This window comes from Enhydra lutris, unplaced genomic scaffold, assembly GCF_002288905.1.
Source record: "Enhydra lutris kenyoni isolate GAN:26980312 unplaced genomic scaffold, ASM228890v2 scaffoldscaffold3, whole genome shotgun sequence".
Classification (NCBI taxonomy): domain Eukaryota; kingdom Metazoa; phylum Chordata; class Mammalia; order Carnivora; family Mustelidae; genus Enhydra; species Enhydra lutris.
The window spans coordinates 45,536,793-45,558,030 of NW_019154087.1; the positions used below are offsets into that span (position 1 = coordinate 45,536,793).

General features: G+C 40.6%; 1 protein-coding gene across 1 annotated transcript; it reads right to left on the bottom strand.

Annotated features, from left to right (window-relative positions):
• Positions 1–12,198: 12,198 nt before the first annotated feature.
• Positions 12,199–20,661, bottom strand: LOC111154704 (secreted frizzled related protein 2). The gene is made up of 3 exons (XM_022514558.1): positions 20,036–20,661; positions 17,325–17,405; positions 12,199–13,337 (listed from the first exon to the last, which is right to left on the bottom strand). Exons 1-3 carry the CDS (start codon positions 20,532–20,534, stop codon positions 13,033–13,035), a joined length of 885 nt encoding a protein of 294 aa, XP_022370266.1. The 5' UTR covers positions 20,535–20,661; the 3' UTR covers positions 12,199–13,032.
• Positions 20,662–21,238: the final 577 nt, after the last annotated feature.

The following is a 21,238-nucleotide window of genomic DNA, read 5'->3' on the forward strand; positions in this document are numbered from 1 at the left end:
CATTATGTAAATAGTTGAGATAGTGTGTGCATGGAAATAAAACATGTATTTACTATATTCTAGAATATCAGAAAAATGGAATATCAGTGTTTTGGATTGTTTGTTGTTGATTTCGCTTTTTCTTTGGGAAGGATTTCAGTTATTCTAAATTACCGAATTGTTACAAACAAAAATTTTGTGCTGGGCATGGTGTCTAATGACTTTTTAAAACTTAGGGGCACCTGGGTGGCTCAATGGGTTAAAGCCTCTGCCTTCGGCTCAGGTCATGATCCTGGATCCTGGGTTCCAGCCCCACATCAGGCTCTCTGCTCAGCAGGGAGCCTGCTCCCTCCCCCTCTCTCTCTCTGCCTGCTTCTCTGTCTACTTGTGATCTGTCTGTCAAATAAGAACAAACAAACAAACAAAAACTTAATATTTTGTGGCGCCTGCGTGTCATGATCCGCTAAGCCTCCAACTCTTGGTTTCAGCTCAGGTTTGTGAGATCGAGCCCCATGTCAGGCTCCGTGCTCAAGGCAGAGTCTGCTTAAGATTCTTTCTCCCTCTCCCTCTGCCCCACCTGCTCATGCTCTCTCTCTCCCAAAATAAAATAAATCTTAAAAAATTTAAAAAATTTAATATTTTGTTATAAAGTTATGTATGTTTAATTTTTACAACTACGCACATTTTGCTGGGTCTCCAAAGAAGGAAAGTTTTGGAAGTCATCCTGGATACAGTAGTTAGAGGGCAATTTAGGGAATAGCTAGACTTTACTGGTTTAAAATTTTCCCGCATCATATGAATATCCACCAAAGTGGCCAAAGTTTTGGGGACAACTTTCAGTGAATAACTCAAAGGATGTTTTATCCTCTTAGAAACATGGAGACGTACAGAGACAGACTGACCCAAGAAGAAAGTTAGGGATAAGGAGAGACTTGGTATTTGATAGTGGTGAACTCTATAGGAGTGAGTGTTTCTAGAAAGCCTGTAATGTGAGAAAAGAAGGAGGTCCAGGAATATACTTGGTAATTAAGACAACAGGATTTATAATCAAACAAATTTGGCTTCAAGTCTCAATTATAACACATTTGTGTGTCACCTTAAGCCTTGGGACATCTGACTTTTTTCCCTAATGGACTTAAAATACAATTCACATGCCATACAATTCAGCATGAATCAAGCATATGATTCAGTGGTTTTTGATATATTCACAAAACAATGCAACTACCACTGCTGTCTAATCCCAGAACATTTTTATCACCCCAAAAAGAAACTCGTATTTATTAGTAGTCACTCCCCATTTCCTGCTTCCTTCATCCCGTAGCAACCACTAATTTCTTTGTGTAGATTTGCCTGTTGTAGATGTTTCATATAAATGGAGTCATACAGTATGTGGCCTTTGTGTCTGGCTTCTCTCCCTTAGTATAACGTTTTCAAAGTTGATCTATGTTGTACTATGTTTTGGTACTTCATTCCTTATTATGACTAAATAATACTCTTTCAGATGGTTATACCACTTTTTGTCCATCTACTCATCAATTGGACTTCTGGGTCGTTTCTCCTTTTTTGGGTATTATGAATAATACTGCTGTGGAAGTTCATATAAAAATATTTTTGTGGATATATGTTCTCAATTCTCTTTGAGTATATATTTAGGAGTACAGTTGCTGGGTCATATGGTTACCCTATGTTGAAGATTTCGAGGAACTGCCAAACTGTTTTCCAAATTAACTATCCCATTTTCAACCCCACCAGCAATGTATGAGGGTTCTGGATTTTCCACATCTTTACGGACAGTTGTCATTATCTGACTAGTTGATTGTAGCCATTCTACTTGGTGGGAAGTGATATCTCAGTGTGATTTTGATTTATTTTCCCTAATGACTAATAAGGTTGAACATCTTTTCACATGATTATTGGCCATTTGTATATCTTCTTTGAAGAAATGTCAAGATCCCTTGCCCATTTTAAAATAGGCTCACTAATTTTCTTATTGTTGAATTTTAAGAGTTCTTTGTATATTCTGGATACCAGTTCCTTATAAGCTATATGATTTGCAAAGATTTCCTCCCATTCTGTGGATTTTCTTTCTATTTATTTTTTGACAGTATGCTTCAAAGCACAGAAGTTCTAAATGGATCTATATTTTCTTTTGTATGTGTGTTTTTGGTATCATGTCTAAAAAAATCATCATCTAATCTTAGGCAGTAGAGATTTACTGCTATGTTTTTTTTTTTTTCTAAGACTTTAATAGTTTTAGTTCTTACATTGAGGTCTTTAATCTATTTTGAGTGAATTTTTGTATGTGGCTTGAGGTAGAGGTCCAACCTCCTTCTTTTGTATCCTAATATCCCGTTTTCCCAGCATCATCTGTTGAAAAGGCTATTCTTTCTCCATTGAATTATTATCTTGGCCTCCCTTGTCATAAATCAGTTGCATAAATATAATGGTTTATTTTTGGATTCTCAATTCTATTCCTTTGATTGGTATGTCTATCTATCCTTGTGCTAGTACCACACACTGTTTTTGATTACTATAGCTTTGTATTAAGTTTTGAAAATGGAAAGTGAAAGTCTTCCAACTTTGTTTTTATTTCCCACGATTATCCTAGCTATTTTTAGTGCCTTATATTTCCATAAGAGTTTTAGAGTCAGCTTGTCAATTTCTACAAAAAGGACAGGTAGAATATTGATAGGGATTGTATTGAATCTATAAACCAATTTGGTGATAGTATTGCCATATTAACAATATTAAGTCGTCCAATTCATGAACATAGGATTTTTAAAATTTGGTTAGTTCTTTAACTTCTTTCAGTGATGTTTTATAATTTCCAGTGTATAAATCTTATACTGTATTTGTTAAATTTATTCCTAAGTATTTTATTTTTTTAAATTTTAAATGGAGGCATTTTCTTAATTTTATTTTTGAATTGTTCAGTGCTTGAGTATAGAAATACAGTTTATTTTTTTATGTTGATTTTGGATCCCATAGTCTTGCTGAACTCATTTATTAGTTCTAATAGTTTTTTAGTGGATTCCTTAGGATTTTCTATGTACAGAATCATGTCATCTATAAATAGAGGTAGTTGATTTCTTCTTCCTTTCCAATCTGGATTCTGGTGCTCCCTCTCCCTTTCTGTCTCTCCCTTCCTCTCCCTTCCCCTTCTACCTGTTCCCTCCTTTACTGTTTCCTTCCCTCCCTGCTTCTTTTCCTCCATTCTCCCCTCCTCCCTCCTCTCTTCTTACTTTCCCTCCTTTCTTCACTTCCCCCCACCCCCAACCATCTTTTTCCAGTAGGTTTTCTCAAGTGCTTTTCTGTGTCTATTGATATGATCATGTGGGTTTTGTGCTTTGTTCTATTAATAGAGTGTTTTACGTAGATTGATTTTCATTTGTTAAACCAAGCTAGCATTTCTGGGATGAGTCCCACTTGGGTCATGGTGTATAATTCTTTTAATATGCTGCTGGATTGTTGAGCATTTTTGCATCTATATTGATAAAGTATATTTGTCTATAGTCTTTTCTTGTGATTTCTTGTGATTGTTTCTTGTGATTGTGATTTTCTGCGACCTGGTTGTAGTAATCAAGTAATACTGGCCTCATAGAATGAATTGAGAAGCATTTTCTTTTCTTCTACTTTTTTGGATGAGTTCGTGAATGAATGATGTTAATTTTTTAAATTTTTGCTGGAATTCACCTGCAAAACGCTCTGGGCTAGAGCTTTTCTTTGTGGGATATTTTTTGATTAATAATTCAGTTACTTTACTTGTTATAGGTCTATTTAGATTTTCTATTTGCTCTTGATCAACTTTGGAATTTGGTGTCTTTCTAAGAATTTGCCCATTTTATTTAGGTTGTCTAATTCATTGGCATAAAACTGTTCATAGTATTCCCTTATGATCCTTTTTACTTTTGTAAGTTTGGTAGTAATATCCCTCTTTCATTCCTGGTTTTAGTAATTTAGATTTTATTTTTGTCAGTCTACCTAAATTTTTGTCAGTTTTGGTGATTTTTAAAAAAATATTTTATTTATTTATTTGAGAGACAGAGCCTACATGAGAGCATAAGCAGGGGGATAGAGCAAAGAAGAGGGAGAAGCAGACCCCCTGCTAAGGATAGAACCTGGGGCAAAACTAGAACCTAGGACCCCCCTGAGTTCATGACCTGAGCTGAAATCAGATGCTTAACTGACTGAGCCACCCAGGCATCTCAATTTTGGTGATCTTTTTAAGCAATCAAGTTTTATTTTCTCTATTGTTCTCCTAGGTGCAATTTTATCTATTTCTGCTCTAATCTGTATAATGTCCCATTTCTTCTGATTGCTTTGGGCTTAGTTTGCTCTTCTTGTTTTTTTAAGACAGAAGGTTAAGTTATTGATTTGAGATCTTTCTCCTTTTTTACTGGAGCATTTACAGCTATTTCCCTCTGAGCATTGCTTTAGCTGCATCTGTTGGTCTTTGGTATGTGGAGTTTTTGTTTTTATTCACCTAAATTTCAAACACATTTAGGAAGGTGTTGTTTAATTTCCATACATTTATGGATTTCCTAAGTTTCCTTCTGTGATTTATTTCTAATTTCATTTCATTATTGTTGGAGAACATAGTTTGCATGATTTGGGTCCTTTTCAATGTACTGAGGCTTGTTATATGGTTTAACATATGGCCTGTCCTGGAGAATGTTCCCTGCGTACTCCTGTGGTGAGGTTAAGGATTTCAGGGCTGATCAAGGAAAGACAATAACGTGAGATGGCAGTATTGCACAATAGCATTATTGGGCCATGTTTTGCTGGGGTTCCAGGAAAGGGGAAGTCCCTCCCAGCAGGAGACTAACAGAGGAAGAGGGAAAGGCAGGTCCCTGGGAAGAGGTGAACTGAGAAGGGCTTATGTGTCTAAATGGTGTCATTCAGTGGCAGGATGGGAGGATCGGAGTCAGCACCAAAGGGCAACAGGGGTTTGGGGACTTTTATGACCACAGGGTTTGTTTTATCTATGGCTAGTGGATATTTGGTGCAGGTTTGGAGGGAATGCAAAGCAGGCAAGTTCTAAATGGCTAAAAATATTATTTTGGATATGTAAGAATTTGAGTTTGGCTTTGAGCTAATGGTACTAATTTGCTGTGAAAAAGTAAACAACATAAGGGCCAATATACAGGGACCATCTTTTGCCCATTTATATAACAACATGAGAAAAATGTGTATTCTGCTGTTGTTTGGTGGGATGTTCTATAGATGTCTGTTCGGTATAGTTGGCTTTAGTGTTGTTCAAATCTTCTATTTCCTTCTTGACCTTCTGCGTATTTGTTCAATCTATTATTGAAAGTGGGGCATTGGAGTCTCTATTATTGTTCGATTTTCAGTTTCTCCACTTTGCCCCCTACTTGCACATCTCTCCTGCCTCTCCTTTGTCAAGATAACTCTTTCTTGTAACATAAAAAGTTCAGGATTTATGGTGGTGGTTTGGCTCTTCTGGGCAGGGGGTAACTTTATTGGTTTGGGGGAACTTTTCAGTTTAATTTTTATTTTCTAGACTTCCATCACATTCGATTATTATTATTTTTAGATTATCATTATTATTATTTTTTGCACATTCTAATCCTTTATTAGGTAAGAGTTTAATGCAGTTAGGCCAGGAAATACAATAGGGATCATGCTAGGCTCAGAATCTCTCCCTTTTCAATTTCAGTAGCTAGTGAGTGTTAAGCTTGTTAAAAGTACAAAAGACTAAAAAAGAGTATCATGACCTCCCCCAACCACTTCCTAATTTTCCTTCTTATTTTAAAGCATGTAAGTATACAATGAATTTGTTTTCTCCTGTTAACTATTTTAATGCTTTAAAAGAATATATCAAAATCAAATGCTTTTCTCCTTTTTCCCTGTTTTTGGAACCCCTGCTTTATTGGCATCCTGAACACAATGTTTTGCCCACCACGGAATTAGATACTACAAGGAAGTCTCCTTTGCTGCGTAGAACCTGGGTGTCAAGCATCTGGGGCATGACTACAACTTCCTTCTCCCATGCCCATGTGGACTTCATCAAAACGATATGTATATCCTCTTCCACCAAAAGTCTGTTCATGTCTTTTACTCATTTTCTAAGTACATTTTGATTTTTTACTGTTGAGTTTTGACAGTTCTTTATATATTCTAGATACAAATCCATTGTTAAATACAGTGTTTTCTCTAATCTGAAATTTGTCATTTCATTCCATTAACAGGTTCTTTTTTCCCTCTCAGCTTTTTTGAGGTAGAATTGACAAATTGTGAGATATTGAAGGTGTACAATGTCATGATTTGATGTTTTTTAACAGGATCTTTTGGACAGCAAAAGTTTTAAATTTTGAAGAGTTTTTTTTTTAGTCAGTTTTTCCTTTTATGGATTATGCTTTTGTTACCAAATTTAAGAACTCTTTGCCAAGTGCTAGGTCTTGAAAAAATACATTTATCTTGTCTTTTTTTTTCTAAAACTTTTATAGTTTTATGCTTTATATTTAAGTTCATGATCCATTTTGAGTTAATTTTTATATACAACATGGGGTTTAGATTATTATTATTTTTTTGCCCATGAGATATCCAATTGCTCTAGCATCATTTGTTGAAAATGCTGTCCCTGCTCCATTGTATTACATCTTTGTCAAAAATTAATTGGGCACATTTGTATGGGTTCATTTCTGGGTTCTCTATTCTGTTTCATTCATTCATTCATTTATTCATTCATGTATTCCTTTACCAGTAGCACACAGTCTTGATTACTATAGTATAACAGTAAGCCTTAGCATTCAGAAGGATAATTTCTCCCACTTTCTTCTTTTTTCTTTTAAGATTTTATTTATTTATACTTGAGAGACAGAGAGAGAGAGAGATAGAGGCAGAGGCAGAGGGAGAAGCACGCTCCCTGTGGAACTGGGAGCCTGACTTGGGACTTGATCCCGGGACTCCAGGATCATGACCTGAGCTGAAGGCAGACAGTTTAACTAACTGAGCCACTCAAATGCCCTTCTCCCACTTTTTCTTTTTCAGAATTATTCTGGCTCTTCTAGAGCCTTAACCATTCAATATAAATTTTAGAATAATGTTTTCAATGTTTAGAAAGAAGCTTGATGAGATTTTGAAATAAGAATTACATAAAACCTATAGATAATTTGAGGAGAATTGACATCTTTACTATGTTGAGTCTTCTAATCAATAAACACAGTATGTCTTTCCAATCTCGCATACCTTGAAGAAATCCAACAAGCTTATAATATATTATTCTTTTAATACATTGTTGGATTTGATTTATGAGTATTTTGTTGAGAAATTTTCTATCTAAGGTCATGAGAAATATTGGTCTAAAAAATCTCTTTTTTCATGGTGTTTTTTGGTCTAGTTTTGGTATAGGACAAAACTATGCCCATAAAATGAGTAGGAAAGGATGCCCTTCTCTATTTTCTGGAAGGAATTGTGTAAAACTGGTATCCATTGTTTAAATGTTTGGTGGAATTTTCCAGTTAAACTTTCTGGGCTTGGACATTTTGATTTTTACTATTATTTTAATGTGAATTTATTTGTACCCTGAAGAACACAGCACTCAGAGAGACTGTATCCAGGAAAGTCAGGAGAAATATGGGTCTCCATTAGTGTTAGCTGTCACATGTGTATGTGTCATGTTAAGATTATGAGCTTCTTCAGAGTGCCCATAGTGTGTTGGTCATCATTGGAACCTCAGCATCTAAGATAGCACCTGGCACACAGTAGGTTGCTCAGTGTAAGATTGTTGAATAATTGAATGAATTCTCAGCCCTAGGATTGTGCAGATTGGAAGCCTGATGCAGTTAGAGAAGCCTAGTGAGGAGAAGGCAGCATGGAGGTGCTTGAGTCCTTCCTTGGGGGTGGAAAAATCTCTTTGGAAGAAAGGAGTAGATAGTATTTACAGCTCCATTTTTTCCACTTACCTGCTTGAGCTGCTACTACCCAGAATCTGATCACCCACATCAGCTAGAGCAACTCATTGTGCTCAAGAACTTGAAGAGTATGAGGAGCTCATAGAGGAGTGGGGTATGTAGGGGGTAGGACTAGGACTGGCTGTAGACTGGTGCTCTTTACTGCTGTGGGTGTTTCCTTACACAGAAACAAGCTCTGAGAATTATATTTCAAAATTGAGGATGGACAGGAGATGACAGTGTATTGAGCTTAGGCATAGTTTATAGAGTATTAATTCTTTATTTAGAGTTGAACAGTCTCAGGTTTACAGAAGTAATTAAATGGCCTTGGTCTCCCTGAATTTCAAAAGCCACCCCAAGGTGTTTTCTACTTGTACTGTAGTTTCTAGTTGGCTAAGTGGTTTGTTTTGATATCCCTTCAATTATACAGTTTTACAAGATTTTCTGCCAGAATTACATTTGTGTGTACGTGCATATGAGAGTACATACTATGAATGAGTAAATGAATAGGTTTTTAGGTGTCTTTCTACTGAGGACCCAGTTACTGAGTTCTAGTGTTTTGCTTATTTCACAGCATAGCAGAATGCCTAGATTGTTAAATAAATGATTTTTTTAAAAGAAGATTTATTTATCTATTTGAGAGAGAGAGAGCGTGCATGAGTGGGGGTGCAGAGGGAGAGAGAGGGGAAGCAGACTCCCCGCTGAGCCCAGAGCTAATGCAGGGCTGGAACCCAGGACCTTGAGATCATGATCTGAGCCAAAGCCAAGAGTCAGTCACTTTAACTGACTGAGCCGCCCATGCACCCCAGTAAGTGATTATTATTACTCTGTATTGGGACATCTTGTGGCATTTAAATTCTTTGATTTCTTCTTCTAGCACCATTTGTATTAACTGCTATCTTTAGTAACTGAAATTTTTTTTAGCACTCACCTATCACTCTCTGGACCGTCATGGGCTGCTTTTAAAAATATTTTATTATGTTGAATTGCTATTTGTTTCTGAGCTAAATGTTGATCCATTGTTTTGTCATTTAAGAGTTTTGGAATTTTATGGATTATAAAAGCAATGGACCTTATGTTAGGTTTATTGGTAGTCTCATTCTAGAATAATACCTTCCACATGATAATTCCGCAATACCATAGTTGATTAGTCAATATATAAAACTGATTATAAATACTGAATTCCTTAGGCTGTGTCCTAATATAAGATACTCCAGTGTAACTCACTGAAAGTTCTCTCCTTGAAAGCACCTTTGCCCTGATCCTAAGCTTAACCTGAATGAAATATTGTTTTATATTTGAGTTAACTACTTTCTTCTCTGTGTCATCCCTCGGCATGTATACATTTCTCTCTTCACACAGAGTATTAGAATTATTTGTTTACATGCCTTTTCCCCTTACTGGATTGTTCATTCCCTTTGGGCAGGATCCATCTTTTTTCTGGTGCCTAATACAATTCCTAATTCAAAATATAAGCTGAAGGATGAGAATCACTTTGTATCCACTACATAGAAGAGTACTTACATGCAGGAAAGCATTCAATATATTATCAAATGAATAAATTCATGGCAATAGCTGGTGCTCAGTAAATCTTCAATGAGTTAATGGGTCAGTTTGTAGTTACCCAGTGTGCTCCATAGGCAAAAATCATAATTATAATCCAGAGTTAGTAACTGCATGAAGGATACATATGCCTGAATTTGTTTTTCAAGGTGGCCCTCTTCCCACATCAAGAACATTGAACACCTAATAGTAAGCAAGAGTTGAAAGGTAAAAAATCTAGTCAAGTTGCAGTTGGGTAGGAGAATAGACAATGAAGCATGGAGGGTGCTATTAGATAACATGGATTCTTTTTAAGCTTGTGAATTTCAGTACATCAATGTGTGCATGTGGATAGAAACTTTGTCCTCCACACACTTAGGAAATGCTGCTCAAAGAAGTTTTATAGATTTACTCTTGTGCAACAAATAATTTCTCAAGTTATTTAGGAAAGAGAAGAAGAAATATATGCATAGTAGATACATAGTTTTCAGATTTTTGGATTTTTCTATTTCGGCAGATCGCCTGCAGCATTTTAGGAGTTTATAAACAGATTATTGATTGTCTTAGGAAATGCAGAAATGTAGTATCTTCTGACTACCCGCTTTCTTTCTTCAATAATAATGATGATGATAATAATAATAATAAATACATAGTTGATATATATTTGAACCATTATGCCAAAGAGAATGAAAAATCAAACAAAAAACCTACCTGCCCTGCCCCAACATGTCTCATTGGCTCATAGCTGCATCAAAGATGGGAACAGGTGCTGGAAAAATCCATAGAGAGGCATGACGGCAGGAGGCAGACATCAGAGTGATGTCTTTGCTGCTGGTTCCTCAAAGTATGAGTGAAAGAGGCCATGTCTGGCATTCACTTGCTCTTCAGAGCTGAAGCTTTTCCTTCCCATTAGATGGGAAGGAACTTCTGACTTGACCGGAGAGGGAACATTCAGATATATCAGTGTTTTCCAAATTACTGCTTTTCATTAGTTTTTTATGCATCATACATACTTCCCCCTCCTAATTCCTAATTCCTTGGTTTACTATCTCCTTTCTTTTTTTTGTCTTTTCTCCTTTTTTTGTCTTTTGCAGGGTCCCTGCTCTCTTGTTCCAAATACTTAAAATGAGGGTTAGCCTTGATCCATGAGCATCTCTCTTCTAGTCTAATCCAGAGGGGCCTGGTAGGAAGGGGGTTTATCTTGAGTTTGTGGAATCAGATGAGAAGCAGTCAAGTAGCCACTTCGAGGAAAATGGAAAGGATCGTCAGAATCATATAGCCCAGGTAGTGGGCAGTACTGACTTTTGGTGCCAGAAGACTTTGAAGTACTGTAGAGAGGTCATGGATGTATGTTCAGGAAACTTTTAAAGTAAATCCATGAAATGCTATCAGATAAAGCTTCACATGAATGCTGGTAAAAATTTCAGATTTGATGGGGACACTCTATTGCTCTCACATATTACCTGTAGTTATGCTTAATGTAACTGGTAAGTTGTAAATATATAATAGTAATTATGATTGTTTATTTTGTTTTCACTCCCTTATATAAGCTCCATAAGAGCTAGGATTAATGTATGTATCCCCAGCACTTAGAACAGGACAAGGCTCATGGCAGATTCCCAATAAATATTTGCTAAATAGATAAGTGCCACCAGATTTCTGTACTCCAGTCCTAGGTGGAATAGAAGACAAAATTTGTTGTCTGAAAGGCCTGAGTTTCAGCCCTGGCTCTGCCTCTTAGGACCTGTCTGTCTAGCCTCTCTGAGCCTCAGTGTCCTCATGCACTTAACAGAATTTCTATGGAGGTTCCCACATAAAATAATGAAGCATTTGGATGGACATTTTGTGGCTGGACATCTGTCTGTCCCCTTCTCACCCTAATGCCAGTTCTTCACCGTCCCTTCCCTACCTTCTGCCTTATAGTAGATATCCTTCAAATCAAGGCTCTGTATCTAAGGGTTAGAGTTTAAGTGGAGAAGGAACTGACATTATTGCAATGGTTCTTTTCATTACAAAAATCTCAGGAGACAAGGGGCGCCTGGGTGGCTCAGCTGGTTAAGAGTCTGCCTTCGGCTCAGGTCATGATCCTGGGGTCCTGGGATGGAGCCCTGCATTGGGCTCCCTGCTCCTTGGAGAACCTGCTTCTCCCTCTGCCTCTCCTTCTCTGTCTCTCATGAATAAATACAATCTTAAAAAAAAATCTCCAGATGGGGCACCTGGGTGGCTCAGTGGGTTAAGCCGCTGCCTTCGGCTCAGGTCATGATCTCAGGGTCCTGGGATCGAGCCCCGCATCGGGCTCTCTGCTCAGCAGGGAGCCTGCTTCCTCCTCTCTCTCTACCTGCCTCTCTGCCCACTTGTGATCTCTGTCTGTCAAATAAATAAAATCTTAAAAAAAAAAAAAATCTCCAGAGATGAAGAGCACAACTGTAAGGGTCATGAACCTCGGGTTTAGAGTAGAGTTGCCATATAGCTACAACTGAAATGTTGAGAAAGGACAAAAGCAAGAAAGTCCTTTGTGAAGCCTGCAAATCTGTGCCTCCCGGCAAGGTCTGCAGTGGTAAAATGTGTACAAGATCTGAGGCATGAGGTGACAGCCAGGTGGTGTGTGGTGGGGGCAGGAGTTCAGGGGACACTTTCCTGAGTCACTTAAGAAACAGATCCTTCAAACCACAGGAGGGCTGGGCCTCAGGACAGGGGAGGCGACCACTCTTGTACGAGGCCTTCCCATTTCCTTCCACTAAGAAGAAAAGACAGAAGACAGGCAGTAGGTAAAACAGGATGTAAAGTTTATATACAAGAATATAATGTTTATCTGAAATATTTACAGTGTTGGTTAAAGCAATATTTTTACAACTTTTTAAGGTCAACTACTATGTATATTACAGGTAAGCTACAGTGGTTTAATTTGCAAAATTAAGTAAAAAAGTGTTTTAAACAAAGCTTAAAGTACTCAGGTGAATTATAAAATCTGTTTTGCCCTTTAGCCAAAGAACTCCTGCTATGATGGTTAATGTGCTTTTGATAAATGGAAGTACTCTACCTGGAAATGCAGGATTTAAAATGACAAGTGAATTACTATAAGGCTTAAGTTCTCAGTCTCAGGCTGGAGCTGAGAGATGTCGAGATAACAGCCAGCTTTATCTCAACGAGGTTTGTGACCCACAATAGTTGGGGCACGTAGAAGAATGAAGCCATTTGCACATTATGGCAACAATAGCGGAAAGTGAAAATTGGTTGACCCAAACCAAACAGAAAAACAAACAAACAAAAAAATCAGACCCAAGTCACAAGTTGTACCTCTTCAAAACTAAAGTGAGCTATTTAAAAACTTCATAAAAATATTCATGATTTTATTAGTTTGAACATTTCTACAATATCTGGGTGGGTTTTCCTGTATGTGAAAACAGCTATCCATGCCCAAGGCCTCCTAAGGCCATGTAAGTCAGGAGAGGCTGGGGGTGCAAACGTGCAAAAAGGCAAGGGAAGCTGCTCCAGGCTGAGGGCTGGAGCCACAGGGCCTGTGCTTGGGAAATGAGAGTTGAGGACCCAGAGCGGAGAGGGTCTGCTGGGCACCCCCGGAGCTGGCCTGGGGGGCAGACTAGCACTGCAGCTTGCGGATGCTGCGGGAGATGCGCTTGAACTCCCTCTGCCCCTTCTGCCACCGCTTCACAGAAGTGATCACCAGCTCCCCACCCAGCTTCTGTCCCATGACCAGATAGGGCGCATTGATGTCATTCATCTCCTCGCAGGTGCACTGCAAGCTGTCTTTGAGCCACAGCACCGATTTCTTCAGGTCCTTTTCAGACACACCATTCAGCTTGTAAATGGTCTTGCTCTTGGTCTCCAGGATGATTTTGGTATCTCTGTTGATGTAGGTTATCTCCTTCACTTTTATTTTCAGTGCTGTGAAGACAAGAGGGGGCGGAATCACACCAGTTGTAAGAAGGGAATACGTACAGAATGAGAGCTCTCCTCACCTCACATGTTTGTGATACTCAGCCTGGGGGAGGGAAGAAGAGCTTCCTGCAGCTAATGAGCCTGTCAAGGGCAGCAGGTGGCTTCATTTCTAAAGCCTCAAAGGGCTTGCCAGGCACCTTGCTTCCAATCAGCCATCCTTCCAAAAATCTCTTTGCGGGACCCAATTAACTTTTCTTCCTCACCCTTGTGTTCTTGTGTTTCTATGTCCATTGCATGTGGCTTGAGCTCTTCTCAACGAATGACTTCCCCTTTTGGAAACTAAAGCATGAAAAGAAATGCCTGACTCTTAGGTGAAACGTGATCCTTCTGTGGCCATAAACTTTAAACTCAATTTATTACATTGGAGAGGTTTTTGGACAAACCTGTAAGGAAATTATATCACACAATCATTGTTTTCTAAAGAATAGACTACAGGGAAGAAGAATTGATCTTACAGCAGCTGCATTTGATTTGGTAAAGCAACTAGGAGAAAAAATACCCAAAACTCTAAGAGCACAACATGTTTAGCTGTAAAAGTGTTTTTCTGAAGATCTCATTCTCATCTGCTATCATTTGCCTGTCTGTGGCCAAGGAGTTTACAGATCATATAGGTACCATTTCCAAAATGGATAGCATTCACTAGAATGCTAAGACTAAAAGTAAGTGGTTGACTATAAAAGACACATTTTACAGTCATGAACAGTCTGCTTTTGGAAAGAAAACCCTACAAACATAAGTGCTGGAATTAAACTTCAAGAGTCCATGAAGGCAGGGAAAGGGTAGAATCTTAAGGTTGGAAAGGATCATCCCATTGAAATCTCTTGTTGATACACAAAGAATTTGGAAATCCAGAGAAGTTAGTGACTTACATGAGGTCACCCTGTTAGGTTGTGTCCTGGCTAAGTCTAGCTGTCAGAATGCTGGTTCCCATGCCTCCTTGTCTAACACTGCTGTGGTCTCTTAAATTTTTGGTCCTGTTTGGGACATGAACATGCCCAAGTGTGACGTAGCCTAAGACTCTTAATGACATTGACAGTAGTCGGTATAGATGGTGTGTGAACGGCACTTCCTGACTTTGATGGAGTTGGATGCATTATTTAAATTAGTCATAGAGGAATAGGGTTTGTGTGTGTGTGTGTGTGTGTGTGTGTGTGTGTGTGTAACTGCTTTGGGGATCTCTCTCTCTCTCTCTCTGTCTGTCTCAGAAAGGGAATTTGATTTTAACCATGGTTTTTCCAGCTGACCAGGAAATGACTGAAGCTCAACCTAATAAATTAAAGATGCTGTGATTTGGCCAATGACTGTTTTGTCTGATGTGCATCTAAACTGAAGTACTGAGTTCTCAGGGTTTATGGGACTTAAGCCATGGAATAAGTCACATGGAGATGTCACCTGTTCCTGATGCCTCTGCATAAGGGCTGGGGTGGGAAGGTTATATGGTGGGAGAAGTGATGATATGTTATACACATAGAGCATGTGTGATAGAGCTCCTGGTCATATTAAACATTCATGAGCTCCACACAGGAGAAAACCATTACTTTTAATCATGAGGAAGACTTATTACTTATCTTTTCTTGTTATAAAATAACCAACTTTGCAAAAGCTCACCATGGGAAAAGATCACCCATTTCCTCCCTGGATTTTCAGCTGGGGCCAAATATAGGGAATCAATGCCCTAAAATAACTTTTCCTGCCCCAGAAGATGTGAGTGGGGATGCAGGAAGTGGTAGGAGGCAAGGGTAATGGTACTACCTGCTCCAACAGCAAGTTGCATGCACAGGGAAGCAGTTCTGGGCGATTCCTTCTGCACCAGTACTTTTACCATTGCGGTGAGGAGGCCTCCGACATTTTCCCTGTACTTCAGGAGTGCAGTGGGGAAAGAGCGTGATGCTTTCGTGGATGACTTAAGTTAATTATATTTGATTTCTATCCTTGTTCCTTCTACTTTTCCATTACTTTCCAAAGTAGAGAGGCAATATAGAATACTGCTTATAAACCAGGAGTATAAGATATACTTCCTACAATTCAGGTTCATTATCCTTTCTGAGACAAAACTAATGTGGGGAAATAGAAAACAGAGCAGCGAGGTAATCTGTGTGCGTGATACCTTAAATGAGATGATATCGATGTTCTTTTGAAAGGCTTTCTCCTCTAAGGAGAGAGAACACTAGGACACACACACACACACACGCTTTTTCAGGGGCCTAGGTCATGATAGAGCATCCTTAGGAATTGGGTCTTTTGTAAGGGAAGCCATAAAGCAAGTATTAATATGTGGGTGTGTGTGCACAAGCCCTAATTTCAATCATTTTAGAGCCCCATGACATCACTAACTTTTTCATGGAAAGTCAGGAGAGAGATCTGGATTAAATCTAGTGCAAAGGACATAAGCTGCCAGAAGAAAATGATATTTTATATACACTTTAATGCACATTTTATTAAAATTATATTTTTCTATTTTCCCCTTAATCAAATCTTGTAGCATGGAAGCTCAGAAGTGTGTTTTGGTAAGGCTCTGGAGATTTAAGATTGCTGCTACCAGCATCCCTGGCCTTCTACTCCTTACAGTTGTGTATATTTAAATACAGACATTCGAAACCCTATCATCCCATTTGTGGTTCTTCCTGAGGGGACAGATTGGTTAGGACTTAGGATTGCCTTCTTTCTTTTTCCCTTCCTTGGCAGTGTGAAGTTTTTCCTAAAGCTATGGCTGTTCTAGGATCAGTTGAAGTTAAACCCAGGACACTTTTGGAAGAGAGCCAGGGTTATAAACAACAGTGATTGGATTGTTTCCAGAGTTTCAGGGACCTGATCTGGTCTGAGATTGCTGGGATGGTAAGTTGTAAGGAGAGAGTGGGGAGGCAGCCCCAGCAGTGAGTGCTCAAGTGATTTCTCTCAGTTTCAAGGACTTTGTTGAGTACACAGAGATGTTAATATAGATCTGTTAGACTTCATTATTGTTTGATAGAACAGGAACCGTATCTGCTTACCAGTTAAGTTCAGCCTTCTGCCTGAATACTTTTAAAGGATACCAGCCTCTCAAAAACATCAAAAGGTGTCGACTCTTGGAATGGGATGAAGACAAGAATGTCCCAGTGAATGTCTGGGTGAAGTCCATGGCCACTCCAAAATTAGCATGGGTTCTGTGTCTAGCTGGGCTCCTGACCTCACCTTGGGGCCCTCAGGATAGTGGAGAGGTGCTGATGAAGCTCTGTGTGGACAGTCTCCATTCCTCTTCCCTCTTAAATACTCTCTTAAGGGGAGTCACCTACACACTATGAACCTGGGTAACAAATCACACACATTATTGTCCCCAAACACTGTGTCATCATGGCACCTTTCATGTATTTTGCCAATGGAAATTTCAAAACTGTATTTTGTTCTTCTTTTTAAATTTAAATACCTTGGATGTAGTCACTAGTCACATAGTCACTAGTGATGGGATGCAAAGGAGCAAAGTGTTATGGGCTATGAATATGGTAAAAAATATTTGATGCTGGAGTAAATTTTTATTTTTGGCTGACTTAATGCCTTGAATTTGTTTTGCTGGGGCTAATATTTACATGTTTCTATTCCTGGTACTCACATCAAAGTGAAGAGAACTTGGCCAAAATTATGCTTATTGGCAAGAAAAAGACAAAGTGAAATGAAAAATGTGCCATCGAAAATTCCTAATTTGAGTAATTCTCATTATTTGATTATTGCTTAACAGAACAATGAATTTCACCTAGTAAGATACAACTCAGGGCAAGATAGTTACATAGGGAGACAGCTAGGATAGAGCGAGTCAGACGATTTTGGGAAAGATGAGCTATGATGGTATTTTACCCAAGTCTTACCCAGTAACATCTTAATGATTTGTTCCTTTAAGTTTTACTGGTAAATAAAACTTTTGAATGTGAAATCTTTTGTTGGTGGAGGTATATTACTTACCAAAATCATTTTTACAAAGAGTTTCCATTATGTCGTTGTCATCCTCATTTTTATTTTTGCAGGCTTCACATACCTTTGGAGCTACAAATTTGAAAAAATTAGTAAATTTGCTTAGAGGGGAAAAGCAGGTGGCGTTTATAAACAACTCAAAGGGGCTTATCCAGACAAGAGCAGCTTCTGCCTCCTTTGAAAAGGCTTACTCAATCCTAAGAATGTCTTCCATGACTACCGTTTTTTGATGGGCAAAACAAGAATGCCTATAGTTGTGTTTAATAAATGACAAATTACCACCCCACCCCCCGCAAATGGTGTTGTGGGCAGAGTGTACAGAGGGTTTCGGTTCTTTAGCTCTTCCTCCCAACCCCTGAGACAAATTCTGTCTCTGAAAAATTGCTCCCAAAGCCTTTCTGAAGAGAACACCCCAGAAGAAACTTGAGCGGTTTTGGTAAATCAGTTACCACAAAATATGGCCACAAGATTGTCTTTTTCAGTTGCATGACACAAGCGCAGGTCAGTAGAGTTGTATCTCGGGGGGGGGGGGGCTTCAAGATATTCTCAAGTCTGGACTGGAAGAAGTGGCTAGGGCTGTCTGGGTTACATTGGGGCTCTTGCCTCTTTAGAAACACACCTCAGCAACTGCGGCACACTGCACTCACGGTTCCGTATTGCCTGTGGGCTTTCTGTCAAGTGTGTGGTTAAGCTGCTTTTATTTCATTGTTATCTTCCTTCCTGGTGCAGGTTCTTCTTGCTCCACTTTGTCCATTTCAAACTCTCAAAAACAATGCCTCCCACCCCCAAATCAATAAACAATCAGCCAAACAAAAAACCCAAAGCTTTTTCTGAAGTGATCGGTCTATGGGGGTCTGACCAAATGTAGGAATATGTGCTAGCATGACAATCAGAAAGCCTATTAAAGGCTCTTCTAAGAGTCTGATTTGGGTGGGTGGGGGGCGTTGGGGGGGGGAGGAAACATACTATTCCCTCTCTTGCATTTATAAATGTGCTAATGCTAGGTCTAAAATTTAGGTAAGGAGTGTCTGGGTGGCTCAGTTTGTTAAAAGTTTGCCTTCAGCTTGGGTCATAATCCTGGGGTCCTGGGATGGAGCTCCTCATGGGGCTCCCTGCTTAGCAGGGACCCTGCTTTTCCCTTTCCCAGTCTCCCTGCTTGTGTGCGCTCTCTCTCCCTCTCTCTATCTCTATCAAATAAATAAAACATTTAAAAAGTAAAAATAAAATTTAGGTAAAATTTGATTTTCATTCATATGAAAGTGAATTTTCACAGAAAAAACTTCGTGATTTATGATATAAGAGATATGTATCAAATTAGAAAAATTGCAGAGCATAGTTTTGAAGACCATAAACTTTTATTTTGAAGGGGGAATATAGAGATTTGGAGAAACCTGTATAATGTTGGTGCTGATGGTGGAAAGAAATAAAAACAAAAGTAACACACATAAAACTGACCTTAATTCCCCTCACTCAAACAAAATGAAACATTTCCAATTAGGAGCTCTAGGAATGTATATAAAATGTTACTAACCTGTATTGGTTGGTCTGTGGTATATGTTAGACAAATGTTTGAAATATGCCAAACATTTGCAATAAATTAGAAATCTAACCAATAAGATGATTGCAAACTGGAGGTGCCTGCCAGGAAAGATTGCTAAACAACTGTGCATTTTCTTTAACCAATGATGGCAATAGGAAAACAATTAAAGATTGAAAGGGAAAGGCTGTAGGAGCCCTGCAAGGGATTAGGAAGCTCCTTTTCCACCTCAGGGGGACCTGAATCAGTTTAGACACATTGTGTATATTTTTCTTTCAGGAAGAATATCAAGAACCCATGAGGTTTTCATTGCTTTGATGTTTTTTTTTTTTTTTTTTTTTTTTTTGCATAGGAACTCCCCCTCTGTTTTCTAAAAACCTGGGAAACTATCTTTTGCACAAATTTTCTCCAGTTAATTAAAACCACTCCTAAGATATAAACTGATTAGTGATAGAAAAATGATTCCTGGAGATTTCCTTTATGCCCCCTTCCTTAGATACCCGAGCAATACAACCAGTGCTCAATTTTCAACATGCTCTGAGACAGTCTGGCTTTTATTTCCAAAACCTAAGTCAGCAAAGAACAACAACAACAACAAAATACCTTCAAGGACTGTCTGTGCGTTTTGGCTAACCTGCCTATAAAGGAATGTTTCGGTGCCTAGAATCCTGCTGGGTGCTAAGAACGTGTTGCATGAGGCTGGGCGAGGAGCCTCTCTGGCCAGGGTGCTCACTCACTACCCACTCCACACAGGACCATTTCCAGCGCTCTCAGAATTTTGGCACCAGGGCCAACATCTTTAAAAATAATTGCATATCTCTAAGGAAAAAAACGCCTTTCAGTTCATTTCTTTCCTTCCTTTCCTTCCCCTCCCCGCCCCCGCCTTTTTGTCTTTTAACTGTCTCTAAGAAAGCAACTGGTGTAACTTGGAAAGTATTAGGAGGCTTGGGCAGGGGAGGGGGCGGTGTGTGGTGTCTCGAATTTGTCCCGATGACACACGAGGGCTAGAAGGGCATCTGCCCCTCCTGGGACTGGCACCTGTGGCGGGGACACATCAGGATGTGGGTGTGGGCCGCGAGATTCTCCCCCAGAAAGCCTTTAGCGGAGCTGGGTGTGAACGGGGAAGTGAGGCGGGGGGGGGGGGCGAATATGGGGAAAGGCTTACCTTCCTCGGTGGCCGGCAGAAGGTGGTCGCTGCTAGCGAGGGGTATGCAGAGATCGTTGTCCTGGGGGAAACGGTCGCACTCGAGCATGTCCGGCCAGGGGAAGCCGAAGGCGGACATGACTGGAGCGCAGCGGTCCTTCACCTGCACGCAGAGAGAGTGGCACGGCTGGATGGTTTCGTCCAGGTCATCGAGGCAAACAGGGGCGAAGAGCGAGCACAGGAACTTCTTGGTGTCCGGGTGGCACTGCTTCATGACCAGCGGGATCCAGGCGCCCGCCTGCTCCAGCACCTCCTTCATGGTCTCGTGGCCCAGCAGGTTGGGCAGCCGCATGTTCTGGTACTCTATGCCGTGGCACAGCTGCAGGTTGGCCGGGATGGGCTTGCAGTTGCTGCGCTTGTAGGAGAAGTCGGGCTGGCCGAAGAAGAGCCCGCGCGCCGAGCCCAAGCAGCAGTAGGAGGCGAGGACGAGCAGCAGCAGTGAGGCAGGGCCCTGCGGCATCGTGGGCGCGCGACCCCTGCGGGGCGGAGAGCGGAGCCGGGGAAGCGGGAGGCAGCCGGCGCTGAGGTCGTCCCGGCCCGATGGCTCTGCTCTGCGCGGCTCGGGGACCTGGAAAGCCGGCGGTCGGGCGACGGGAGCACGGAGACGCCTGGCGCAGGGAGGACTGCGCGGGAGAGACGCTGTCCGCTCGGCTTCGTGCGGCAAGCCAGAGCTCAGCTCCGGGGGGCTCCAACCCGGGGGGAGCAGAGTGAACTGCAGCTGGGGCCCAGCCAGAGTTTTCTTGGCCTTTTTTATGCAAATCTGGAGGTTGGGGGGGAGAAAGGGAGGAGCCAGGGGAGAGTAATCCGAGGAGAGTTGGTCACTACTCTTTTGGTCTGGTTTTCCGTTGAGAATGCCCCTCGCGCGCTCCCTGGAAGGGAATTCTGCCCCCGCCTCCTTCAGATGCTGCTGATCGTGTGCTCCAGGATTGCTTTAAACAACAAACAAACAAATAGACACGCCTGGCAGCTGCGCCCCACGGGTGGGCGTGCGGAGCGCGGGCTGCAGGAGATGGGTCTACCGCGTGGGACGCAATGGGCGGCCTGGCCACTAGGTCCCGGCGGGAACGCGCTCCGCCCCCCGCGAGGCCCAGGTCGGGGCTTGTTTGACCCCGGCCTTAGGTTTCTGCTTCTACCCCGGAGCTGCGCGGCGGAACTGCATCTCTT

Bases quoted from the DNA above. Each gene is read 5' to 3' on its own strand.
- LOC111154704 (XM_022514558.1), bottom strand. From the start codon at position 20,534: ATGCCGCAGGGCCCTGCCTCACTGCTGCTGCTCGTCCTCGCCTCCTAC. The intron at 17,406-20,035 runs GTAAGCCTTTCC...TCAAATTTGTAG, and splicing joins TCTGCCGGCCACCGAGGAAG to CTCCAAAGGTATGTGAAGCC. The intron at 13,338-17,324 runs GTAAGTAATATA...TTGTCTTCACAG, and splicing joins TCTTTGTAAAAATGATTTTG to CACTGAAAATAAAAGTGAAG.